The sequence below is a fragment of the Dysidea avara genome, chromosome 2, assembly GCF_963678975.1.
Source record: "Dysidea avara chromosome 2, odDysAvar1.4, whole genome shotgun sequence".
In the NCBI taxonomy this organism is placed as follows: Eukaryota; Metazoa; Porifera; class Demospongiae; order Dictyoceratida; family Dysideidae; genus Dysidea; species Dysidea avara.
The window spans coordinates 25,436,733-25,460,134 of record NC_089273.1 but is presented as its reverse complement, the minus strand read 5'-3'; the positions used below and the strand labels follow the sequence as shown (position 1 = coordinate 25,460,134).

Genomic DNA, 23,402 nt, shown 5'->3' with positions numbered 1-23,402 from the left:
CTTTATTAGAGTGATTGATTGCTCTAGTAGAGTATCTCAATCTTACATGCAAATATCTCACAAAAATTCTTTGGTATGATACAGGCCCACCTAGGCTCACCCCTAGATATGACACTATTGTACTTTGCATGGGGATATGCTGAAGTGCATTACATTTTCCAAAACATGTACCAGCTCATACAGTACAGTGAACAACTGAGCAGATACAATGTACTAGTTATGAAATGCATTTTTTAAAACAAAAAGCAGCCATATTTCAGACAGTAGGATCAATCATGCCCATTTCAGCAGGATTGATCATGCGTGTGAGATTGTAGAATCAATAAAATAACCCTATTCATTAACTTTGTTAAATGACTGCAAAGAGAAATGGATTATTTGAACACATACTGATAGTCTGATCACTGACAATTAAACCACTTTAAGTATAGCTACATCAAACAAGAGTACTAGTAAGTATAACATACTCTGCCTATGCTTATTATGTGTATGGAAAATACAGACTTAGAGTGTATTTTGAGTACTCGGCTTCACCTATTGTTATCTTGACATGCCCTTCTTGTACTGTATTTTCTGTACAGTGCTGTACAATATGCAGTAAAGATTTCATCATCAGGAATGACAAGAAATAAAGCTGACATAAATATTTGTACTGTATACACTTGAAATTTCACAATTATTTATTTAGTTAAATTAGCTACTTACTTTTTGTGTTTAGAAACATCCAGTACTTAAAGTAATGTAGGAACTTTAAACGTGAGTCTTCAACCAATCAGTGAATAGTCTCAACATCCACTTATGCAAGAAAGGTTCAGAAATTTAGATTGGGTTTAGTTATTGCGATAATGTGCCTGTTTCATGTATGGACAGTATAAGACATTAGTGAAAAAGGACTACATGCTTGTATAGAATTAATAGCAGGAATCTCAGTGTGAAACTGCATGGTTTCTTTAGTACTTTGTAAGCTTATAAAATAGTAGTTATATGGATATTACATTGTATACATGTACGAACTATACATACTGAAAATTGTTTAATAATTGCTTTAAAGAAAACACTATGAATATGCAGCATAGCTACTAATAATCACTTAATATTCTGTCACTGCTGTGTATTACATCAAAAAATTTATTTGCTACTGCTAACAAAATGTGCATGTTTTTAGCTTTCAAATTTTGGCGAAGTTATTGCATCATCAAGATTGCACTGGTCAGCACTGCAACCATCCATCCCATCATCACCATCCATAATTGTGCATGGCTTAGACTGGATCCTGTAAAAAACAATGTATTATACAAAGGACTGCTGAAAATATTAATTGCATATACTGTAGAGGAAGTTTACAAAATTGCTAAATTGTATTGATTTCGGAGGGTATGAAAGCATTTTTTGAGAATAGTTAGAAATATAGTTTCACTGATACTGCTTGCTAAATTAAAGTTTTCAATGATACATTCTGAGAACCAATATTATGACAGACAGAAGGTAATTCATACTATGGAAGATTTAGTACATACATTTACTTGTTAACACAAAGGGTCTCCATACATTATGTACCTGAAGGCCTTTGCAATTCTTTAAAAACAGCAGCCATCCCCTCTAATTGGTGGATCTCAATATGACAATGGAAGAACCACCATCCTGGATTATCTACCATAAACCTGATGACAGTGTAGCCTCCATAAGGGACGATAACCGTGTCTTTCCTGGCAAACTGTGTCCCATTTTGATTCAAAACATCAGGAATAGTTTTCCACCTAATATCTTGTACTAACCCATCCAACCCTTCAACTGTAGTGAATTGAGATTGGCATGGACCGTTATTTGAATTATCAACACATTCAATATCATCATTAGAGCTTACGTATTGCCCATCCATGTTATAGACAGGATAGCCAATCTCAACAACATAGAAGTAATGACCATGAAGGTGTACTGGATGTGAAGTGCCACCAGGAGTGTCTCTTACATCTCTGTTTGTAACAATCAGTTCAACTACACTACCCCTTGATTGATTGTTGATGTCATATACTTGGGTGCAAGCACAATGACTGTTAAGGCTATGATCACAACCTCTTCTGGGGCACATGTTACCAGAGTTCTGGAAATCTCTGTATTGGGTAAGTGGTGGGTTAGCTGGGAAACGAAAATTTACTCCATCAACAGAGCTACCAAGAGTGGACAGTTCCCCATGAAATCCAAAACTTGTGAAAATAGTTACATCTGGGGAGTAAATTGCTGCTGGAATTTCATGATCTGAGAGACTTTCAAAATCATCAGCATTAACGCAATTCATGATATTACCATACTGATAAAAGGGACAATTAACAGCTCTGCACTTAGCTGATGGAGTGCATTCCCAAGTTTCACTGATATCTGCAATGTCTTCAGAGTCAACATCTTCATAGTGAAGTATTGCTTCACCCCTGTGAATATCAATGGGATTATAGAATATTTCATTTCTAGTGAAGTTTGCAACTTCTAATGATTCGGACCATATCCAGAAGTTCTTACGTTCAGTGTTATTTGCATGTACTACCACGTCATATCGTTCACCAGTGTTGATAATGACATAATCTACATTTTCAATAGGTTTGATTGGATTGCCATCAGTAGCAATAACAGTTAACTTGTGTCCTTCTATTGAGAATCGAAATGGATAAAGTGCTTGAACTCCAATTAGCCTGAAGCGGTATCTGTTTCCCCGAGTTACATTGAAATAATTCAAGCTGGTTGGTTTAATATTTGTTTGTCCAGTTTCATTAAAGTGTCTACCTTTGTCATTGATAATGGCTGACCAAAATGGTGTAGGGCCAAGATCCGTAAAATCTGGTCCTCGGGTTGCATTGTATATTATATATGCTGGATCATTATCTTCTGAAGCTTTCCAATATCTCAGGCTAGTCCCTATTGTATAAAATAAGTCAATTGATGCATCTCTTTGCCAGTCCATCAGCATAAGTGTGTGCTGATCTGGTAGATCCTGGTTGTACAAATTTCCTGGTATCATATCCTTCACTATTAATGCTCCATACATTCCATCAGTCCTTTGAGCACCGCTGTGTGCATGGTACCAGTGTGTGCCAGCTGGAGAAGCTTTGAATTTGTACTCAAAATTGTGCAGTGGTGGAATGGGACGTTGAGTTATATAAGCAACTCCATCTGCTCCTTGTGTGCCAATTTGATGCATTCCATGCCAATGAATGGATATTCCTTCAACATTTTTCAGTTCATTGAACACTGTTATGTTAAGCATTTGACCTTCATGAGCAATTATAGTTGGCCCGGGCATTTGAGCATTGATAGTTATGATGGGTCTAAAATGTCCGTCAACTTGGATTGGTGGTATGGTTAGATATGACAAGTCAGTACTGAGAAGAGGCACTAGATTACCATTGGAATTAAAACCAGCTCTAAATCCCTTCAGTTCTCTAAATTCATCTGTTATGTTGTAATAGGTCATTGAGGTGAGCGGCTCCACTACAAAATTTATATCGCAAATGTCATCAACAGATTTGCCATTTGTGCAATCAATAACCTTTTCTTCTGGAATAAATGTAGGTAAGTTGTTCTCCCCGCATTTACCAATGCTTACTAAGGTTGCAAGCAGCAGAAATTTTGTTAGCATCTGTGTATAAAATGGTGATATTATACATACCTGAGTCAAGATATAATGTAGATACATCTTGAGTGTATTCACATACATGGAAATTTTGTATATGGTATACTACACATAAAACGAATATTCAACTGAAGAATATCATAAGTGTGTAGCTAATACAACTGTATCTCAAAAGAAACTCACAAAAAGGCATAAAGCCTAAACAGAATAATGATAGAAAGTGTCTGTGGCTCAACCTCCAGCAGTTTATAGTATAATATTCTTATAGTGTATAATATACATAGTTTTTAGATAAATGGATAGTTTATCATAGCTAACTATAACTAGTTACATACAGTATACAGGATTTGTAAAAAGGTAGCTTTTCCACACTTTTTACATGCCAGCATACAAAATGATGTAATACTTGATTCCTTATAATGATTAACCTGTTCAAAATACAGCCGGATACTTTATCTGCACTCAGGAATTATAAGCAATGATAAAAAGTTATGAAGCTAATTCAAAGTTCAAACAATGGGTCAAATTTTGTGTGTGAAAAAGGTACATTTTTCCAAATCCAGTTGCATTATTATTATGGAAGGAAATCACAGCAACATAATGGTTCAAACACAAATGGTACTGGTACAACAAGTATAGTGCAAATCAACAAGATTTGTAAGCTAAAAATAATTTACAAATATCTATGTAAAATAAAGCTGGATCCCAAAACTGCTGTACGCTGGAGCAGTTCTAAACTACAAAACTGATTAATGGTGAACCTTTGTAAATAGACTTTCAACATTGCTGTGACACAGCCACGTCCTCCAACAACCAAAGGTAATTATAATAATAATAATAATTATTATTATTATACTAGGACCAGGTCACATACAACCAAGTACACACACCAACGCGACAACCCCCTGGTGAGGCTATGCATGCAACTAGGTGGTGAAAGTGCAATCAAAATAATTATTACCCCAAATCAACTCAATATATCACAATAGTGACAGATGTATAGTGATATCATAAATTAGAGGCCACCAGTAGCTCAGTGCTGGTACATCATTGGTGTGGCAATGGCACAGTGATATGTACACAGTACATGCATACTAAACATACAGGAGAGAACTACACATTATAAATTGCAGTATTGTATGCAGCAATACAGTATTGGCAACATCACCGAAGATGAAAACTATTCAGCTATGTAGCCAATATGCAGCACAATATCAACATCAACTAGAGGTCACTGGTAACTAAATATACAGTTTATAACTGAGTGGTGTGGCTATGGACTTTGAGAACCATAGCTACACTCAAAGGTGTATTTAGGGGGATGCAAAAGCACCCCCTCCAAAACTTTACTTACCATGTGCTAGCTAAAAACTTCTAGGAATCAACATGAGGGTAAAACTGCTATAAAGCTGCCAAGGGAGTTACAACCACCAAATACCCTGGAGTATTAATTGACAGTAAGCTTACATGAAACAACCACATACAGTCTGTTGCTCATAAAGCTGCCCAAGTAAGTGGTTTCCTCCATTGTAATCTAAGACAATGTCCTTCAAATATTAAAGCAATGTGTTTCAAGTCAATGGTTTGTCCAATCCTTGAATACACTTCCTCCATATGGCCCCCCCACACTAATGTTAACATTCAGAGACTATAGAAGCTGTACAAAGACGTGTAGCCAGATTTTGCTTTTAAAATTTTTCTCCGTACCCCAGTGTGACCAACATGTTAGAGTCTTTAGATCTACAGAGCCTCCAAACCAGAAGGAACATAGCCAAACTCATTATTATGTATAAAATAACCAATAGAAATTTACACATTCCCTCAACCTCTCTGATTCCCAATCAATGCGATTCAAGAAGAGGATACTTTACCCAATTACAAAACTAGAATAGACTCATATAAATTTTCCTTTTTTCCCTCTACTGTTAAGTTGTGGAACTCTCTCCCCCCACTGTAATTAGAGATTTCCAACTAAATTAAATAATTAACATTCCATACATTCATTGGTATGTACAATATTGTGCATTTTGTCAGGGTCATTTTAGTGCAAACCCCACCTCAATCAGTGGTTCCTATCAAAAGATATAAGGAAAAGAAGTGGACAGTGTGATGATTTTTGTGTACAGCATTTCAATGCTTTTTATGTATATTGCATGGCACCAAACACAATATACAAAGTGTCATAAATCTAGATAGGAAACTAATAACGACATGAAATTTTCACCACATATCTATTTTATGAAGAACAGCATATGAAGTAAGTAAAACCTCTCAAAAGTGACCACTTCTTTGTAGACTGACCACTCAGAATATTACATGAATAAAGCAAGTGATGTATAAATAAAACTGTGTATTATGTAATACTAAATATATATACACAGGTACTTAATGCATTTTCAAGGATAACTAACTAGAAAAATCGGTAATATTTTATAAATGGCAAGTACTGGCATCACAAGTCGCAATTAACACGTACTTCGGAAACATGACAATCAGATAACACAATGTAAGAGCAACATTATTTTTAATATAGATTTGTTTGGATACTGTTCAGCTTTATTTGTCACATTGTAAGCACTAAGGATGATAATTATTATATAACACAATGACATCACTGTACTACAAAGAGAAATTATAAATAGTTTCTGATCAAAATTACAATCACTGAAGCTGCTATAAAATGGATCAAAACAGCAGTAAACACACCAGAATATAACAACAGGTACGTGTGAAGCCATGTAAGGTTGGTATCACATGCCAGTCTCCACTTTTGAAAAGATTATGCTCAACCTTGAACCTTATTTTGCAATTCCGCGCAAGACAACAAACTGCTCACCTTCAAACTATACTTGCATCGATGCAGGGGGGTGCCTTGAAGCCCAGGGTGATTGTAATGCTGAATTCTGAGCAGTGTTAGATGGCGATTTACCTTTAAAAGGGCCATATTTCCATCGTAATCCAACATCAATCGTCCTCCAATCAAAAAACACATGGAAAAATCGAAATCAGCATATACGGTTTGCCCAGAACCACTTTCTTCGTCCTCATCAGCAGCAGATTCACGCGGAAACACTCGGAAACTTCGGCTATCACAGGTGCCACATTCTTCCAATTAGAATTACGTACGCAATTATTTGTATGGGCTTCCTATGGGGATTTTTATTTTTCAAACTTTGATTTGCTGTATTTCAATAAATACCGCATGGATTTTAATCCAGTAAAGTGCAATACAAAGTACGAAGCATTGGCTACCATTTACTGGAACGGCAGCTTGTGAAACGTTATTGAAGGTGTATAATTTAAGTAGCAAAAATATGTGTGAAAAATTGGTAGGTTGGAAATCGCTACTGTAATTAACTCCCTTACATTTAATCAGTTTTGTAATACCTGTGCGTTATAATCTCCTTTGATTTCTGCACAATAAAAAAAAAACTGAAAAGGGGACACACCCACTTTTTACTCACGAAAGGATGCACCTCGGGATGCACGAAGATACACTATTCCTGGTGTCTTACAAGGTTTCTTACGTTGATTTCAGTAGTTAAATGACTGTTTCAGCACATACACAAGTCTGCAATAGGCGGTTTCAACATAGATAGTATGGTTTCAATGACGGGCCACACCCTCCTAAAGTCAACACGACTAACAAAACAGTGTAGCTATAGAACGCTAACTTAACTATCTCAACAAAAATGTACCTTGTAAACAGCGGGAAGCTCTGTCCAACTTTTCCGAGTATTAAAATTTATCGTCACGTGCATCCCAGTGGCGGATCCAGGATGGGGCATTTGGGGCAAATGCCCCCCCCCTTCAAGAAATTGCATACAAGATCGAGATACTCTAATAGAGCAGTCAATTACTCTAATAAAGCAGTCACAATGTTCATGAGGCAGTGTAGCTTACCTATGAAGCTATAAATAGGATTTTATTTTACATAACAGACGTGATATAGTTGGTAAGGATAACTAGCTATTATTGTTGTGACCTTTTTTTTTTTTTTTTTTTTTGGTCTTCAACTGGTTTTCAGCAAGTTTTTTTTGGTCTTCAACTGTTTTTCAGAAAGGTGCCCCCCCTCTTTCCAAACTCTGGATCCGCCCCTGCATCCCGTAGTCGTTACTAAGCACTTGAACTGGTATCTACAACTAGGAAGGCGTTACATGGAAACCTTCTTTTTAAAGTATGGCACGGAGAGTTAATTCCTTCTTTTATTTTCCCTTTTGCTATCGTTGAATTCAATACCGGTGAGTGTATGTTTCTATACCTTACCGTTTAGTCGTAAATAATTTAGCTAGCTAGCTAGCTATAACGTATCGTGATGCAACTTTTTATTATTTTTAGTACTTTGCTAGCTATATAATAACATTTATATAGGCTTTCTTTTAAAATACAAGCAGTTATTAAACATAATAGATGTTGCACAAATAGCATTAGCTACAAATACGCACATCTATAGTTCAGTGTTTGCCATGTTTGCCAATTCATGTATTTTAACTACACATGACACAACAGTGATTTAACCCAGCTAGTCTTTTTAAAAGCATTAACAACAATCATAGCACAGCAAGATGAAATATGCTGTTTGCAAGTTTCTAATTATTTACCATAAATTTGCTTTCTTTCATTGTAAAATCATTTTCATAATATTATGCAAAAATTGTGCAAAAATTTCTTACATTAATGTTGCAAAATACTCTAATAGAGCCATCGGTAATGTGAAAATATTTTTGAAATTGCAAATAAAGCCAGTTGCAGCCCTTGTTTTTTTGTTTCAATAGATCTCTGAATCTGTGGCCATACAAAGTGCTGCAATTGTATTCCTATAACACCGACAACACATCAATGTTCATCTGGATCATAAACATGGTAATCATTAGAAGGAAATGTAATAGGTAATGGACATGTTTCTACTGCATTTCTTGTGCTATATACAAGTACTGTCCATGTTCTGGAGAACAGAGCCACTGGCAAACATCGATTAGCAATGATAAACCAGTAGAAGTTTGGTTAATAACATTTGTACTGTATTATAAAGAGATGCCAAATAAAACATGTAGTCTGCCTAGATAAGAATATTTGTCCAACTGCTGCACTGATGAAAATGATATTAGTAGCAATTCTCTACTACATAGTTCATAATCATTAATCAGTCATAACCATTAAGAAGGCATTAATTCTGTTGCAAATACATTTCCACCATGTATATAGTTGAAGTCTTTTCTTGCTCAACTGAATAAAGAACCCTTGGGCTATTGCAATGACTATATAGTCTGTATAATACTCAATGTTCAATATGAACACTACGTAACTATACTGTACATATCAAGACACACGGTAGTGTGTCGTACGGCCCAAGAAGCCGGCGCGCCACACCGTGAGTATATTTACAGGAAGAAAGTAAACGCGATTTTCACACCTTTGTAGCTCCGTGATTCCTTATCCGATTGAAACCAAAGTTGCTACAGAAGTGCCGGCTAGGTAGGGGAGTCCACATTCCAAACGTGAAGAAAATCGCTCCAGCCATTTCCGAGATACGAGCGGCCAAAGTTTGGGTTTTTTTTCTTCGTTTTTTTCTTCTTCTACTTCTTCTTTTCGCACACTTTGCAAAATCCGCAATAAAACACGAATGCGTGCTCCAATCGGGATGAAATTTTGCACACTTAATAGGCTCATTAAGGCGAATCTCAGTATCAAGTTTGGTAGGAATCCGATGAACATTCGCGGAGTTATGACCGATTATTTGCGTAAAATAAGGTCGAAGGTCTGTCACGCCCACAGGGTAAACCGGTTGAAGGAATGAGCTGAAAATTGCTATGTAGATGGAGTAACTATCGTAGGAGTGCCTTTTTGTGGTTTGAAAGGAATCCAGTTAAAGACCATCGAGATATAACACAAAATCCAACCTGTGTCACAATTACGCGATCGATTTTTATGAATAAAAAACTAATAGTTTTCACGCTTACCAGGCAAACCCGCTTAGAGCAGTGAGCTGAAAATCGGTGTGTGGTTGGAATAATTATCATAGAAAGTCCATGCAGTAGTACAGAAGAATCGGATTACAAACCACTGAGTTATGATTCCAAAGCCAACTACGTGTAGCATATGCGTGATCGAGATACTCTAATAGAACAGTCACCCTAATAAAGCATTCAGCTACGTTTATAACTTACTCCATTATAAAATTATATTACATTGCAAGTTATTCTGTAAGGAGTTCAGCTACATACAGTTAATCTTATAGACAATTCAGCTACAAGCAAGTCACCCTGCATGTAGAGAATTCAGCTACAAATATGTTGCTGTAGAGATTCAGAACATTATAAGTAACACTGAAGAGAATTCAGCTATAAACAAGTCACCTTGTAGAGAGTTTAGCTACAAGTCACTCTGTAGAGAGTTCAGCTACAAACAAATCACTGTGTAAAGGGTTCAGCTACAAAAAAAGCTACCCAGTAGAGAGTTCATCTAGATCAGCTACAAACAAGTCACTTTAAGCAATGTTCAGCTACAAGTAACTCACTCTGTAGAGAGTTCAGCTACAAACAAGTCATTCTGTAGTACAAACAAGTCACCGTGTAGCTGGAGAGTTCAGCAACCAATCAAAAAATCACTCTGTAAAGAGTTCAGCTATACAAACATGTTATAACTCTATAGAGAAAGTTATAACTCTATATTGAGATCAGCTAGAAACAATTAGTCATCCAGTAGAGAGATCAGCTACAAGACATCACCTTATAGAGAGTTAGTTACAAAGAAACCACCATGTAGAGAGTTCAACTGCAAACATATCACCCTGTAGAGAGTGCAGCTATGAACAGATCACCCTGTAGAGAGTTCAGCTAGAAAAAGTCATCCTGTAGAGAGATCAGCTAGAAGGATCACCTTGTAGAGAGTTCAACTACAAACATATCACCCTGCAGATAGTTCAGCTACAAACAAGTCACCCTATAGAGAGATCAGCTAGAAGAAGTTACCTTGTACATACAAAGAAACCATCATATAAAGAGTTCAGCTGCAAACAAATCACCCTGTAGAAAGTTCAGCTACAGATCATCCTGTAGAGAGATCAGCTAGAAGAAATCACCTTGTAGAGAGTTCAGCTACAAAGAAACCACCATGTAGAGAGTTCAGCTACAAACAAATCATCTGTAGAGAGTTCAGCCAGAAACAAGTTCACCCTGTAGAGAGATCAGCTAGAAACAAGTCACCCTGTATACAGAGAGAGCAGCTACAAAGAAACCATCCTGTAGAGGGTTCAATTACAAACAGATAACCCTATAGAGAGTTACTAGAAACAAGTCACCGTGTAGAGAGATCAGCTAGAAACAAGTCATCCAGGAATCAGCTAGAAACAAGTCACTCTGTAGAGAGATCAGCTAGAAACAAGTCACCCTGTAGAGAGATCAGCTACAAAGAAACCATCCTGTAGAGAGTTCAGCTACAAACAAGTTACCCTACAGTGAGATCAGTTTGAAACAAAAGATTTCAGCTACAAACAAATAAACCTGTAGAGAGTTCAGCTATGAACAGATCACCCTGTAGAGAGTTAAGCTAGAAACAAGCTACCCTATAGAGAGATCAGCTAGAAACAAGTCACCCTGTAGAGATTTCCGCAACAAACAGATTATCCTGTAGATAGTTCAGCTAGATACAAGTCACCCTATAGAGAGATCAGCTAGAGGAAGTCACCTTGTAGAGAGATCAGCTAGAAAAAAGTTGCCTTGTAGAGAGTTCAGTAACAAAGAAACCATCCTGTAGAGAGTTCAGCTACAAACCACCCTGTAGAGAGTTTAGCTGCAAACAAATCACCCTGTAGATAGTTCATCTACAAACAAATCAACCTGTAGAGAGATCAGCTCGAGGAAGTCACCTTGTAGAGAGATCAGCTAGAAACAAGTCACCTTGTAGAGAGTTCAGTGACAAAGAAATCATCCTGTAGAGAGATCAGCTAGAAACAAATCACCCTGTAGAGAGATCAGCTAGAAACGAGTCACCTTGTAGAGAGTTCAGTGACAAAGAAACCATCCTGTAGAGAGATCAGATAGAAACAAATCACCCTGTAGAGAGTTCAGCTACAAACAAATCGCCCTGTAGATAGATGAGGTAGAAACTAGACACAATATAGGGAATTTAGTTACAAGCAAATCACCCTGTAGAGAGTTCGGCTACAAACAAATCAACCTGTAGAGAGATCAGCTAAAAACAAATCACCCTGTAGAGAGTTCAGCTACAAACAAATCACCCTGTAGATAGATCAGCTAGAAACTAGACACAATATAGGGAATTCAGTTACAAGCAAATCACCCTGTAGAGAGTTCAGCTACAAACAAATCAACCTGTAGAGAGATCAGCTAGAGGAGGTCACCTTGTAGAGAGATCAGCTAGAAGCAAGTCACCTTGTAGAGAGTTCAGTGACAAAGAAACCATCCTGTAGAGAGATCAGCTACAAACAAAACACCTTGTAGAGACTTCAGCTGCAAACAAATCAACCTGTAGAGTTTTCAGTTACAAACAAATCACCCATTGTAGAGAGATCAGCTACAACCAAACCACCTTGTAGAGAGATCAGCTACAACCAAATCACCTTGTAGAGAGATCAGCTACAACCAAATCACCCTGTAGAGAGATCAGCTAAAAACACATTACCCTGTAGAGAGTTCAGCTACAAATAAATCACCTTGTAGAGAGTTAAGCTATACAAACAAATTACCCTGTAGAGAAATCAGCTACAAACAAATCACCTTGCAAAGAGTTCACTTACAAACAAATCTACCTGTAGAGATATCAGTTACAAACAAATCACCCACTGTAGGGAGATCAGATTACCCTGTAGAGAGTTCAGCTACAAACAAATCACCCTGTGGAAAGTTCAGGTATAAAAACGTCACCCTGTAGATAGTTTTGATACAAACAAATCACCCTGTAGAGAGTTCAGCAAGATAAAAGTCACCCTGCAGAGAGATCAGGTCACCCTATAGAGAGGTCAGCTAGAAGAAGTCACCTTGTAGAGATCTGTTTGTAGCTGAAATCTCTACAGGATGATTTGTTTGTAGCTGAATTCTCTACAGGATGACTTGTTTCTAGCAGCTTGTAGAGAGTTCAGCTACAAAGAACACACTCTGTAGAGAGTTCAGCTAGAAACATGTTACTCTATAGAGAGATCAGCTAGAAACAAGTCGTCACCCTGTAGAGATTTCAGTTACAAACAGATCATCCTGTAGATAGTTCAGCTAGATACAAGTCATATTGTAGAGAGATCAGCTAGAGGAAGTCATCTTGTAGAGAGATAAGCTAAAACAAGTCACCTTGTAGAGAGTTCAGCTCCAAAGAACCCACTCTGTAGAAAGTTCATGGTACAAACAAGTTATCCTATACAGAGATTAGCTAGAAAGAATCCTGTAGAAAGCTCGGCTACAATCAAATTACCTTGCAGAGAGTTCAGTTACAAACAAACCACTTTATAGAGAGACGAACTAGAAACAAGTCACCTTGTAGAGAGGTCAGCTACAAAGAAACCATCCTGTAGTTCAGCTACATTTCAAGTCACCCAGTAGAGAGATCAGGTACAAAGAAATTATCCTGTGGGGAATAATTGACATTTAATAAATATATGTATATAATTTGTATAATTACTATATAATAGAATCAAAAATAGTTGAAGTATTAAAAATCATCTTTAAGTTCTTTTCTTCTTCCTGTGGTAAATATATATTTTTTTAAAATGGGTTAAAAAAGCCCCAAAGCCAGCTATAGGCCAGCTTTGCAATATACAAATACAAAAAGAAGTGATATCTAATCAAAAACAGCCAAGCTGTAAAAAAAAATGCGGCCCCCAAAAAGGCCATGGTGAAAAAAGATGTGAAATCCAAGGTGGCGGCCAAGAATTGGCTGTGATGGTAGGTTAATGGCAAAAATTTTAATTACGACAATTCAGGTGAATTTGGTGCCAAATCCTAGTGGAGGAGGCAACGCAAATTCACCTGAATCGTCGTAATTAAATTTTTGCTATTAACCTATCATCACAGCCATTTCTTGGCCGCCACCTTGGATTTCACATCTTTTTTCACCATGACCTTTTTGGGGGCCGCACTTTTTTTTACAGCTTGGCTGTTTTTGATTAGATATATAATAGCTACTTACTTCCAATTGCAATCAGTAAACACAAGACATGCAATGAGTACACAAACACTGCAAAAGTAATTTAGTGGTAAGTGTCATTATCTTTCATACATAATTAATGGAAGTCTTTGAGAGGGGAAGGCTATACTAAAACCTACTTGGTAGGCAAAGTGGGGGCTATTAGTCTAAGAATAATATTATCTCATCAGAGTTTAATTTTTAATTTGTATGACTGCTGAAAACCATGAAAAAGATTGATATACTCTAAATGTTCAGATACCTTATTAGAACAGTCAAAATGTGCTTCAAAAGAGTGTGTTCAAAGTACGTATAGAAAACATTGCCCTTGGCAGGGGTTAAACTGCTCAACTCTCACTTTGAGAGTGGTGCATTTTGCCTAACTACCAAGTGCATGAAAGTTTTATAACTTATTAATTAGACATAGCTACATAATTATAGAGATGATATTATGTAGTAATGCTAACAACATTGTTTTATTGACTGTGATATAAACTGTTTCCTGTATGACAAGTTTGATGATTCTTTGTACCAATAAAATTAATTCTGGTGAACTTTATGAGTTTTAACTTATATATCCTTAGCCTCCCTCACATCAACGCCACTGCTTGTGTGGTAGATTCCATCACTCATTAGTCATTGCCACAAATATGTTTACCAACTGCGGTCATTTTATAGTGTAGTTATGTAATAAAAAATGTTGCAAACTTGATGAAGCTAAAACTAAAAGTAGTGAACATGCAATACTTAGCATAATATATGTAATGGCAACAATTGACAGAAACAACACCTCAGAACAGCTTTATATTGATTTCGTCCGTATTAAGCGCCTCTAAAATAATTATCGTTATTGCATGCAACTAACTGCATGGACGTTAAAAAGCTAACAATACATTTGACTATAATCTGTTGCAGAATTAGCCATGATTATTTCACCAAATTAAACAAGTGTTCCTCTGCAATAAAACAGTGTAACCACCCCTATAACTTGAGTTAATACTGTAGTTCATTATCAATGATTTTCAATATGCCTGTGGAAATACTGCATGGTCACTTTTGCTTACTCTATTCTGAAAGTGTAGCCATGACAAAAAAAAAAATTTATGGTAACAGTATATGAATATACAGATGACCAACAAAATTTAACTGATGAAATGTAATATTCAGGAAATAGAAACATAAACTTAGAAATGTTGCGTGGTACTTTCACTAATCACCACAAGAATGCAATTTGCATCCTGTTTACCCCATATTTGGTTATTTCTGAATTTATGTATATTTTAATTGTTATGATGTCAGTACGAAGGATAGAATTTCACATGTATACTGTTTACTGTGTCCTTCACTCATGGCTTAAATTTGGCTGAAGTTTGTTAGCCAATATTCCAGTGGACACGCATCTCTTATAATGATTGTACAATTAGATGTATCAAGCTAAAGGGAATAGCTACAAGTTCACATTATAAAGTGAAGTTGTCTATGTTTCTGTGGTTGATGAGAGTTGCAGCTATAGTTCAATGCTGAGTAGAGACTGTAACTGAGTGATAAATGTATAGATGCTCCTTTCAGTGTAGATGCTTTTACTGACTGTGCATGTATACAGTGTATAAATTCAAAAAGTATTAAGTGGCATCAGGAGTATAGCTTCATACTTCTGACCTTATCGCTTCTGACAACCATTCTAATGCTTCTGACATTCAAACGTTCTTCTGACATCATTGCTTCTGACAACTATATGGCTTCATACATTATTGTATAGTCATAGGCAAATGATTCCATACCTTGTTTCATACCAATTGATAAGCATGTGCATGCATGGAAATAGTGTAGCCAAGCAACTTGGGTATGACTACTTTCCCATGAAACCTGACCACTTTTTCGTGGGCAGAGAAACTGATGCAATCATACAAAATGGTATAGCTATTCAAGAGAATACATAAATCTATAGTGATTCCATTAGCTATATACAGTTTGGAATGCTGTGGCTAGCTATATACAAGGAAACTGGCTTCAGCTTGACTATAAATTGCATCATTATTATCATCCTTCTAATACCTGGCCATATGATTAATCTTACACAAAAACAGCTTTACTGTTCTTGATTATCATGTAGCTAGTGAGTATGCAGTGATTGCCATAACTAAATTGCAGAATCTTGAGAAAATACGTATAATGGAGCTAAAGACTACATTGATATTAACAATAGTATAATTAAGAGGTGAGGGAGAGTGTCTAACTGGGCTACATTCAGGAAACATTCTGCGTTACATAAGTAACGCCTCAAAGAATAAAGGCTTGACCTTATCAATGTTAATCAACAGTTCTCTATCACCATTAGAAGTATTAATTTAATCTTAGACAATGGTACGCAGCGTTTCGTTTGATGTGTGGAGGTCTCTTATTTGCAACTGAAGAGGTATCAGGTGTCTTACTGATATATATATAAGACACTCGACAGTCGTTTACAACCACAATGTGGCCCACAGTAATGCAATTAGCCTCTTGTGGACAATCAGTATTTTGCACATCAGTAAACACCAAGCGATTGCGAGCAGGTTATACGAAATTACACTCAGGTACGCTGTTATCATCGTGGGTATAGCTTAGTGGATTTATAGACCATCTTGGTATAAACTGCATGGTTAATCAGAAAAGCCATTAATTCAGTTTGTGGCCTTCGCCACATTAAAGCGTGCTCTGTAGACCAATACAGCCATGCTGGAACCGGCTATTCCCATTCGCTGCCATTCACACGTATCTATAATGCCTCAAACATACTTTTTATCGACTTTACAAACCTTCAGTTATTCACGCTTCTAGGCTTGCGCGACCTCACATCTTTTGCTCACTGAAATACCCTCGGTGTTTACAATGGGAACTCTCTATACTAACTCACTGCTTCTACGCCATTGTCGAAAACATTTAGACACTCACAATAGGCGTCTTCGAGGATTTAAAAACCTGAGGTGACGTCAATAATTAATTAATTATTGACGTCACCTCAGGTTCGAAAACACCTATTGCGAGTGTCTAACTATTACAAAGGGGAACTTAACTCAGAGAGTCTCTGTTTAGGCTATACCAGCTGTTGGATACTCTCTCCCACACATTGCCAAATATTATGAACTTTTGATATTAACTTATAGTCCTCTTGCAAAGAAACTTAAATCAGTGCCAACCGTCTGTCAAGTCAGCTTGCTACACTACTTACATCCGCCCTACACTTGAGTATGCTTCAACTGTCTGGTCTCCACATCTAGTTGGAGATATAAATAGGATTGAAATGGTCCAACGTCGCTCAGCGAGGTTTGTGCATAACAACTTCAACCGAACAGCTAGTGTAACATTAATGCTAAACCGTCTGAACTGGCCAACTGTAGAGCTCAGAAGGAATCAAGCCAAGTTACATATGTTTTATAAAATTATCAATAATCTTATATCAGTACCACATGACCAATCATCTACAATCACCCCGGCGCGGTCACAGTGTGAGATTCATACACCTGGCAGCCAGAACTAACACGTATCTGCACTCCTTCTTTCCCTCCACCATCCGACTTTGGAACACCCTCCCAGAACATATTGTTACATCACCAGGCTTGAACAAATTCAAAGCACTTTTAGAAAATTACTTATTTAACTAGTCACTTGCATGTTTACATGTACCATATACTCAATTCTGAGTCCTGTACATTACAAATAAATAAATAAATAATTAAATAAATAAATAGTCCATTGAACAATGGGTTATACCAAGTATTATTGTAGCTGCTATACTGCATGGTAGCTACGTAGCTATGTATGATTAAAATTATTCTTTAATCTCAGGCCATGCAGTGTGTGGACAGAGCAGTTTATTAGTATGTGATAAACTATATCACTCAGTGTTGGTATTAACAGTAGACCAAGGGACTGAGAACCTGGGACCCAAGGAATTAGTGGACTGTATGGCTATATGAATATAGCTACCATGACTTGCAGACGTATTTAGAATGTATAAACATTGTGAATTATGTTAAATTAGGCCAATGAAACTTGATTACCAGTTTCTCTCTCAGATTTTTGAAAATTTGTTGAGGGCGGGCGGGCGGTTATTATTCATTATTTTCCAAAAGTACAACACACACACACACACACACACACACACACACACACACACACACACACACAAAACAACACACATCCCAATCATGAAGATTTCTGCCAAAAAAAGTGAGATTTACACTGATTACTCTTGCATTAAATAGCTAAAGTACGTTACTATAATCCATGATTTTTCCATTAGAGTATAGCTGATTGCTTCATTAGAGTAAAAGTGACTGCTCTATTAGAGTATCTCAATTCTCAATCTGAAATGCCAATAATGAAATTCCATGCGGGTGTATCAAAAGCATGCGGGCGATGACGCGAAACTGCTAATCAAGTTTCATTGGCCTTACAAGAAAAAAATGGATCTACACGTCCTTATCACCCTGCACAGTATCTGAGTCACTTACGTAATTAGACTATACCGCGAATGATGTTAATGGAAATAGTAAATTAGTCTCGCCCCCAGATCACAAGGGTCTGGTGACACACAATACAATGGCAGTGACGTATACGACCGAGGAATTCATCGGTCACCAATCAGATTCGAGTACGCCTCTGACGTCAGATATTCCTATGCTTTCATGCAACTAGAACTCACTTTGTTCTTTATCGCTGTGTCCCATTCACCGTCTACACCGATGCTTTTTACGGTAACATCATGGATCTTTACTCTATATACCTATCCGATACCACCATTACAAGGGGGCATCAGTTTAAGCTTTTCAAATGTCACTCAAGATTAAACTGTCGATCAAAATATTTTTATAAATAGATTAATTAATGATTGGAACGCTTTGCCTGCAGTTGTAGTTAACGTAAATTCTGTAAATAATTTTAAATCTTTATTAGATAATCACTTAATTGATTCCAGATTTACTTTTGTATAATGGTTAATTGTACTATTGTGTGCAGATCCGGTATACAGGCTGTTTTAATGAAATAATGGAAATGGACCGCCCGCCCGCATGCAAATATGCCTGAGTCCAGGACGGGAAACAGAGAATTTATTTGGAGTGGCCTAAAATGCCCGCATCAGCTTTTTTGAAAAACCTGGATTTCAGAAATAAATATTGGGCTGCAACAAGTATATGCTAAATCTGCCATAATTTGTATTTTATCAGTGAAAACCTGCAAGAAATGGGCAGAGTGCATAGTACGGATCGATATACTCTAATAGAACAGTCAGTAAATCACAAAAATACTCTAATTGAGCAGTCACTTCATTGTTGTTTTGTTGCTGAATTCTGCCCGCCCGCACCTAAAACTGATTTTCAAAGGACCAGAAACATAATTACCAATTGGAGTGGCCTAATCGTCCACAGCTATAGTTATATCCTGTATAGACGTATTGTAAATAAACAGTTACTGGAGATGACTTTAAACCAACTAATATGTCGAAACAGAAAATAATCATGCAAATAAAGGAAAATCCGGGTTTTGTAATGATACTTTAGCCCCGTAAAACATCGTAAAATCTGAAGCCGCGTAGCAGCATTTTTGTCAGACCATGCTTTACAGATTGTATTCTAGTGAGCTACAAAAATAAAATCTTTATACGATTCGGAGTGCAAGTGCAGTAACAGGAACTTAGCTATTAATATCCGTAAACTCCCGCGCACTAGGGTATCTGTATCCCGTATACTAGGATGACAGCACTCCGCCTACAGTCTCGTGTAATGACAATGTCATCTTCGTAACTGGATAAATATAAGACATATTAGCTACTATGTTACATAAGTACATAATGTCGTTTCAGCATACATTGATTATAGCCTATGCAACCATTATTATATCTATTTCGCGATTTTCCAAGTTCTTTAAATTATAAGCACCATGTGCGCTAGTACTTTTTCTGTAGGCACAGATCTTAAACCATACGGCGTACTCAAGTACCTCTGTGTGTACTGAGACACCAGCATATCAGCTATAAATAATTGCACATGCACATGTTCGTACACTCGTGACGAGTCGGGTTCAAGAACTTGGAAAACCGCGCGGTAGCTACAGTATAGCCCTCTATTCTATGCCGCAACTTACATTTGCTCCAGAAATTTCTAACGTTTTATTTCACATGAACTACCACACACCTTTTTAACTGTACTATGATCTAAGCAATGAATCATAATTTATTTACGAAACTGTGCACTGGAGTAGCTGCGTGCATATAAGTATGTACGTGCATGCAAATTTGAATGACGTAATGTGCAAGAACGCGTAGCCATCTCTGATGAATAATCAAGCGTTCATTTTGTGGTTATTGAACCAAAATGTTTTTTTGTGGATAACAAAATAACTGACTGGTTTGTTTTTGTATGTATTGTGTGTGTTTGTTTTCTTGTGAATTTCTTATTGAAGCTTACAGCTTAGCTACCATTGCTGTACAAGTTATCGGTGGCACTTCCAGCTGGTAAACAAACGTACCCCAAGAAAGATAAAACGAACTTAAGGATCGATTGTGGGTTCTTGCTGTTTATCTTCTGATGTATCAAGTAGGGAACTTAATGCATGACTTGTTTTTGCTTACTTTGACTTTAGAATGTACAATCTGGGGCTCAGCCTTTCTAATATAACATGTGTGTGTTTGTTTTCTTGTGAATTTCTTTGTTTTACTGCGCAGAGAGAGAGAAAGTAAAATGCAACAGGACATTGACAATCTAGTTATGTGGTCGGAGATGTGGCAGTTACCATTTAACGTTTCCAAATGTAAAACTTTACATCTAGGGAAGACAAACTGTAGTCATGTTTATACCATGGCCACTGTGACATCAAGCTCTAAACTAGTGAGGAAAAAGACTTAGGGATCATGATTGACCATCAACTAAAATTTCATAAGCATGTGGAGTAACTGTTAGTAAAGCAAGAAGACTTTTGGGTCTAATTAGTAAGTGCTTTATTAACTTAAGTCCTCAAACCATTCCTTACTTATACAAGTTTATTGCAAGACCATGTCTTGAGTATGGCAACATCATAATAGGGGGTCCTAATTACAAAGTAGATGAAGATGCAATTGAAAAGGTCCAAAGATATGCAACAAGGCTGGTACCATCTATCAAACATCTATACCTTATGAAGAACATCTAAAATGCCTCATATTACCAACTTTAAAGTATCGGAGACTTCGTGGGGACATGATCATGACCTAAAACATATTAAATAGACATCTAAATGTGGATAAAACTAGTTTTGTACAAGAGCATGGACAGCAATTAGAAGGCACTCTTGTAAATTGTTTAAGTAATTTGCTTTTAGAGAAGTTCAACAGAATTATTTTTCTCACCGTGTAGTGAACAACTGCATGGAACTCCCTTCCTAGTGGTATTGTAGAGGCTCAATTAACTGATGAATTCAAGAAGCTGTTTGACAACTTGAACAATGACATTATGTTTAGCATAGATTTATTGCAACATAGGATCAGGATTTACAGGCTTTGCCTTTTTACTTCCTGTATAATAATAATAATAATACTAACCCTAACCCTAAGGAGATTCCATGTCTCCATTGCTGTTTGTAATATCTTTGCTTCCGCTGTCTTTATTATTGCATCAGGAGCCAATGGGTTACCACCTACATTGTGGAATGAGGATAAATCATTTGCTTTATATGGATGACTTGAAGTTATTTGCAAAGAACTACAGAGAAATCGAGTCTTTACTACATGCTGTTTCTATATTTAGTCGTGATATAGGAATGTCCTTTGGGTTGGATAAATGTGCTCATTTAAGTTTGCAGTGTGCACCGTGGAAAGGTTGTAGATTTTGACGGTATAGATGGACAGTTGATCAAGTCCCTTTCAGATAGTGATGCTTACAAGTATCTTGGCATTTTAGAGCTTGATGACATCAAGCATACTTTAATGATCTCTAGGTTGAAGAAAGAATACCTTAGAAGGTTGAAGGTGCTATTGAATTCACAATTTAATGCCAGGAATATGGTGCTGGCCATCAATGCATTTGTGCTGCCTATTGTAAGGTACAGTGCTTCTGTTATAAATTGGTCGATTTCTGAGTTACAATCATTGGATCGTCGAACAAGGAAACAGTTTACCATGTCTAGAGCAGTACATCCAAGGGCCGATGTGGATCGCCTGTACATCCCAAGATATCATGGTGGTAGAGGCCTGAAAAGTGTTGAGGATGTTGTTAAGGAGGAACAATGTGCTGTGTACCAATATCTTGCTCACAGTGAAGATCCTTGGTTACAAACAGTTTTTAATTCTCATCTAATCAAATCTCCGAACTACAATAATGCTTTTCACCTTCAAAGTGCTGCAATAGAGCAAAGGTGGAGTCATTATGTTGATAAGCCACTACATGGTCATTATTTCAGAACCTGTCATCAATTTGCTGACTTTCAAGAAACATTTCATTGGCTTGCTTACGGGGGCTTTACTCTTGAGACTGAGGGTTTTCTTACTACTCTTCAGGATCAGGCAATTACAGCTAGAGCAGTGCAGCATATCTATAACTCTAGTTTGTCACCTTTGTGTCAGCTGTGTGGTCAGCATAATGAAACTGTACAACATCTTTTAAGTGGGTGCCCAGTGCTTGCAGGAGGGGCATATAAGGCACTCATGACAAGGTGACTATCAATTTGCACTGGCATCTATATGGCAAATATGAATTACCAAGATCTGAATTTTGGTGGAATCATTCCCCACCTTCTGTCATTGATACAGATAGTGTAAAAGTCCTTTGGGATTTCAATATTTTTACTGATCATGTCATTTCTACAAGAAGACCTGATTTAGAGTAGTTGATAAACACATGCATACTGTTCAATTAATTGATGTTGCTATCCCATCAGATTTTCATGTTGCTGAGAAGGAAACAGAGAAGATTAATAAATACCAAGATTTACGAGTTGAATTAGAGTGGCTTTGGAAAATGAGAACTAGTATAGTACCAGTGATTATCGGTCCCTTGGGTTGTATCTCACAAAACTTCGATAAATTTGTAGAAAATTTAACACTTCCATCTGTGAATAAGTATGTTCTTAAAAAATCAGCTCTGCTTGGATCAGCATGAATTATGAGGCAAGTTCTGCAGCTCTCTGGAGCAGGGTTGGCTCCTGAACTGGACTGAACTTTTTTTTCCTATTCCTATTGCTACCAGATTATTTTCTTCTGTGTTGTATCAAATAATAAGACGGACAGTTATCTAGTATCAAGCAACTAGTTGTATGCTAGGGTTGATATGCCCCCAGTATTCGACTTTGGGCACGCGTATAGTAGTTGCCCCGAAACTTTAGGGCACGCAACAAGTGGTACATATTTAGCATTAAGGTTAGGGTTGGGTTCAGCTTTGGTTTCTTCCTCACCTTAATAGGTACATTAATATTCTTCTTACTATAGTACAGCTTAGCTACTTCTTGAGTCACATTTATACTATCAGTTAATTCTCTTCATTTTTTTGTCAAAACTTCCTTCCTATGGAGCACGATTCCCGTTTGCATCCTCCAACTGTCAAATCCAATTGCAGTTCGGACTGCACTTCATCGTTTTCTTTTTGTGTACACTCTGTAGCTATTTTAAACTGTTCTGTTTTGTCTGTTGTTGTAA

The 23,402-nt window shown here is 37.0% G+C and overlaps 1 protein-coding gene across 1 annotated transcript; it reads right to left on the bottom strand.

Annotated features, from left to right (window-relative positions):
• Positions 1 to 1,018: 1,018 nt before the first annotated feature.
• Positions 1,019 to 19,986, bottom strand: LOC136246945 (uncharacterized). Its single transcript, XM_066038549.1, has 3 exons — positions 19,883 to 19,986; positions 1,558 to 3,628; positions 1,019 to 1,273 (listed from the first exon to the last, which is right to left on the bottom strand). The coding sequence occupies exons 2-3, from the start codon at positions 3,626 to 3,628 to the stop codon at positions 1,185 to 1,187; spliced, it is 2,160 nt and encodes a 719-aa protein (XP_065894621.1). The 5' UTR covers positions 19,883 to 19,986; the 3' UTR covers positions 1,019 to 1,184.
• Between the last annotated feature and the right edge of the window lie 3,416 nt (positions 19,987 to 23,402).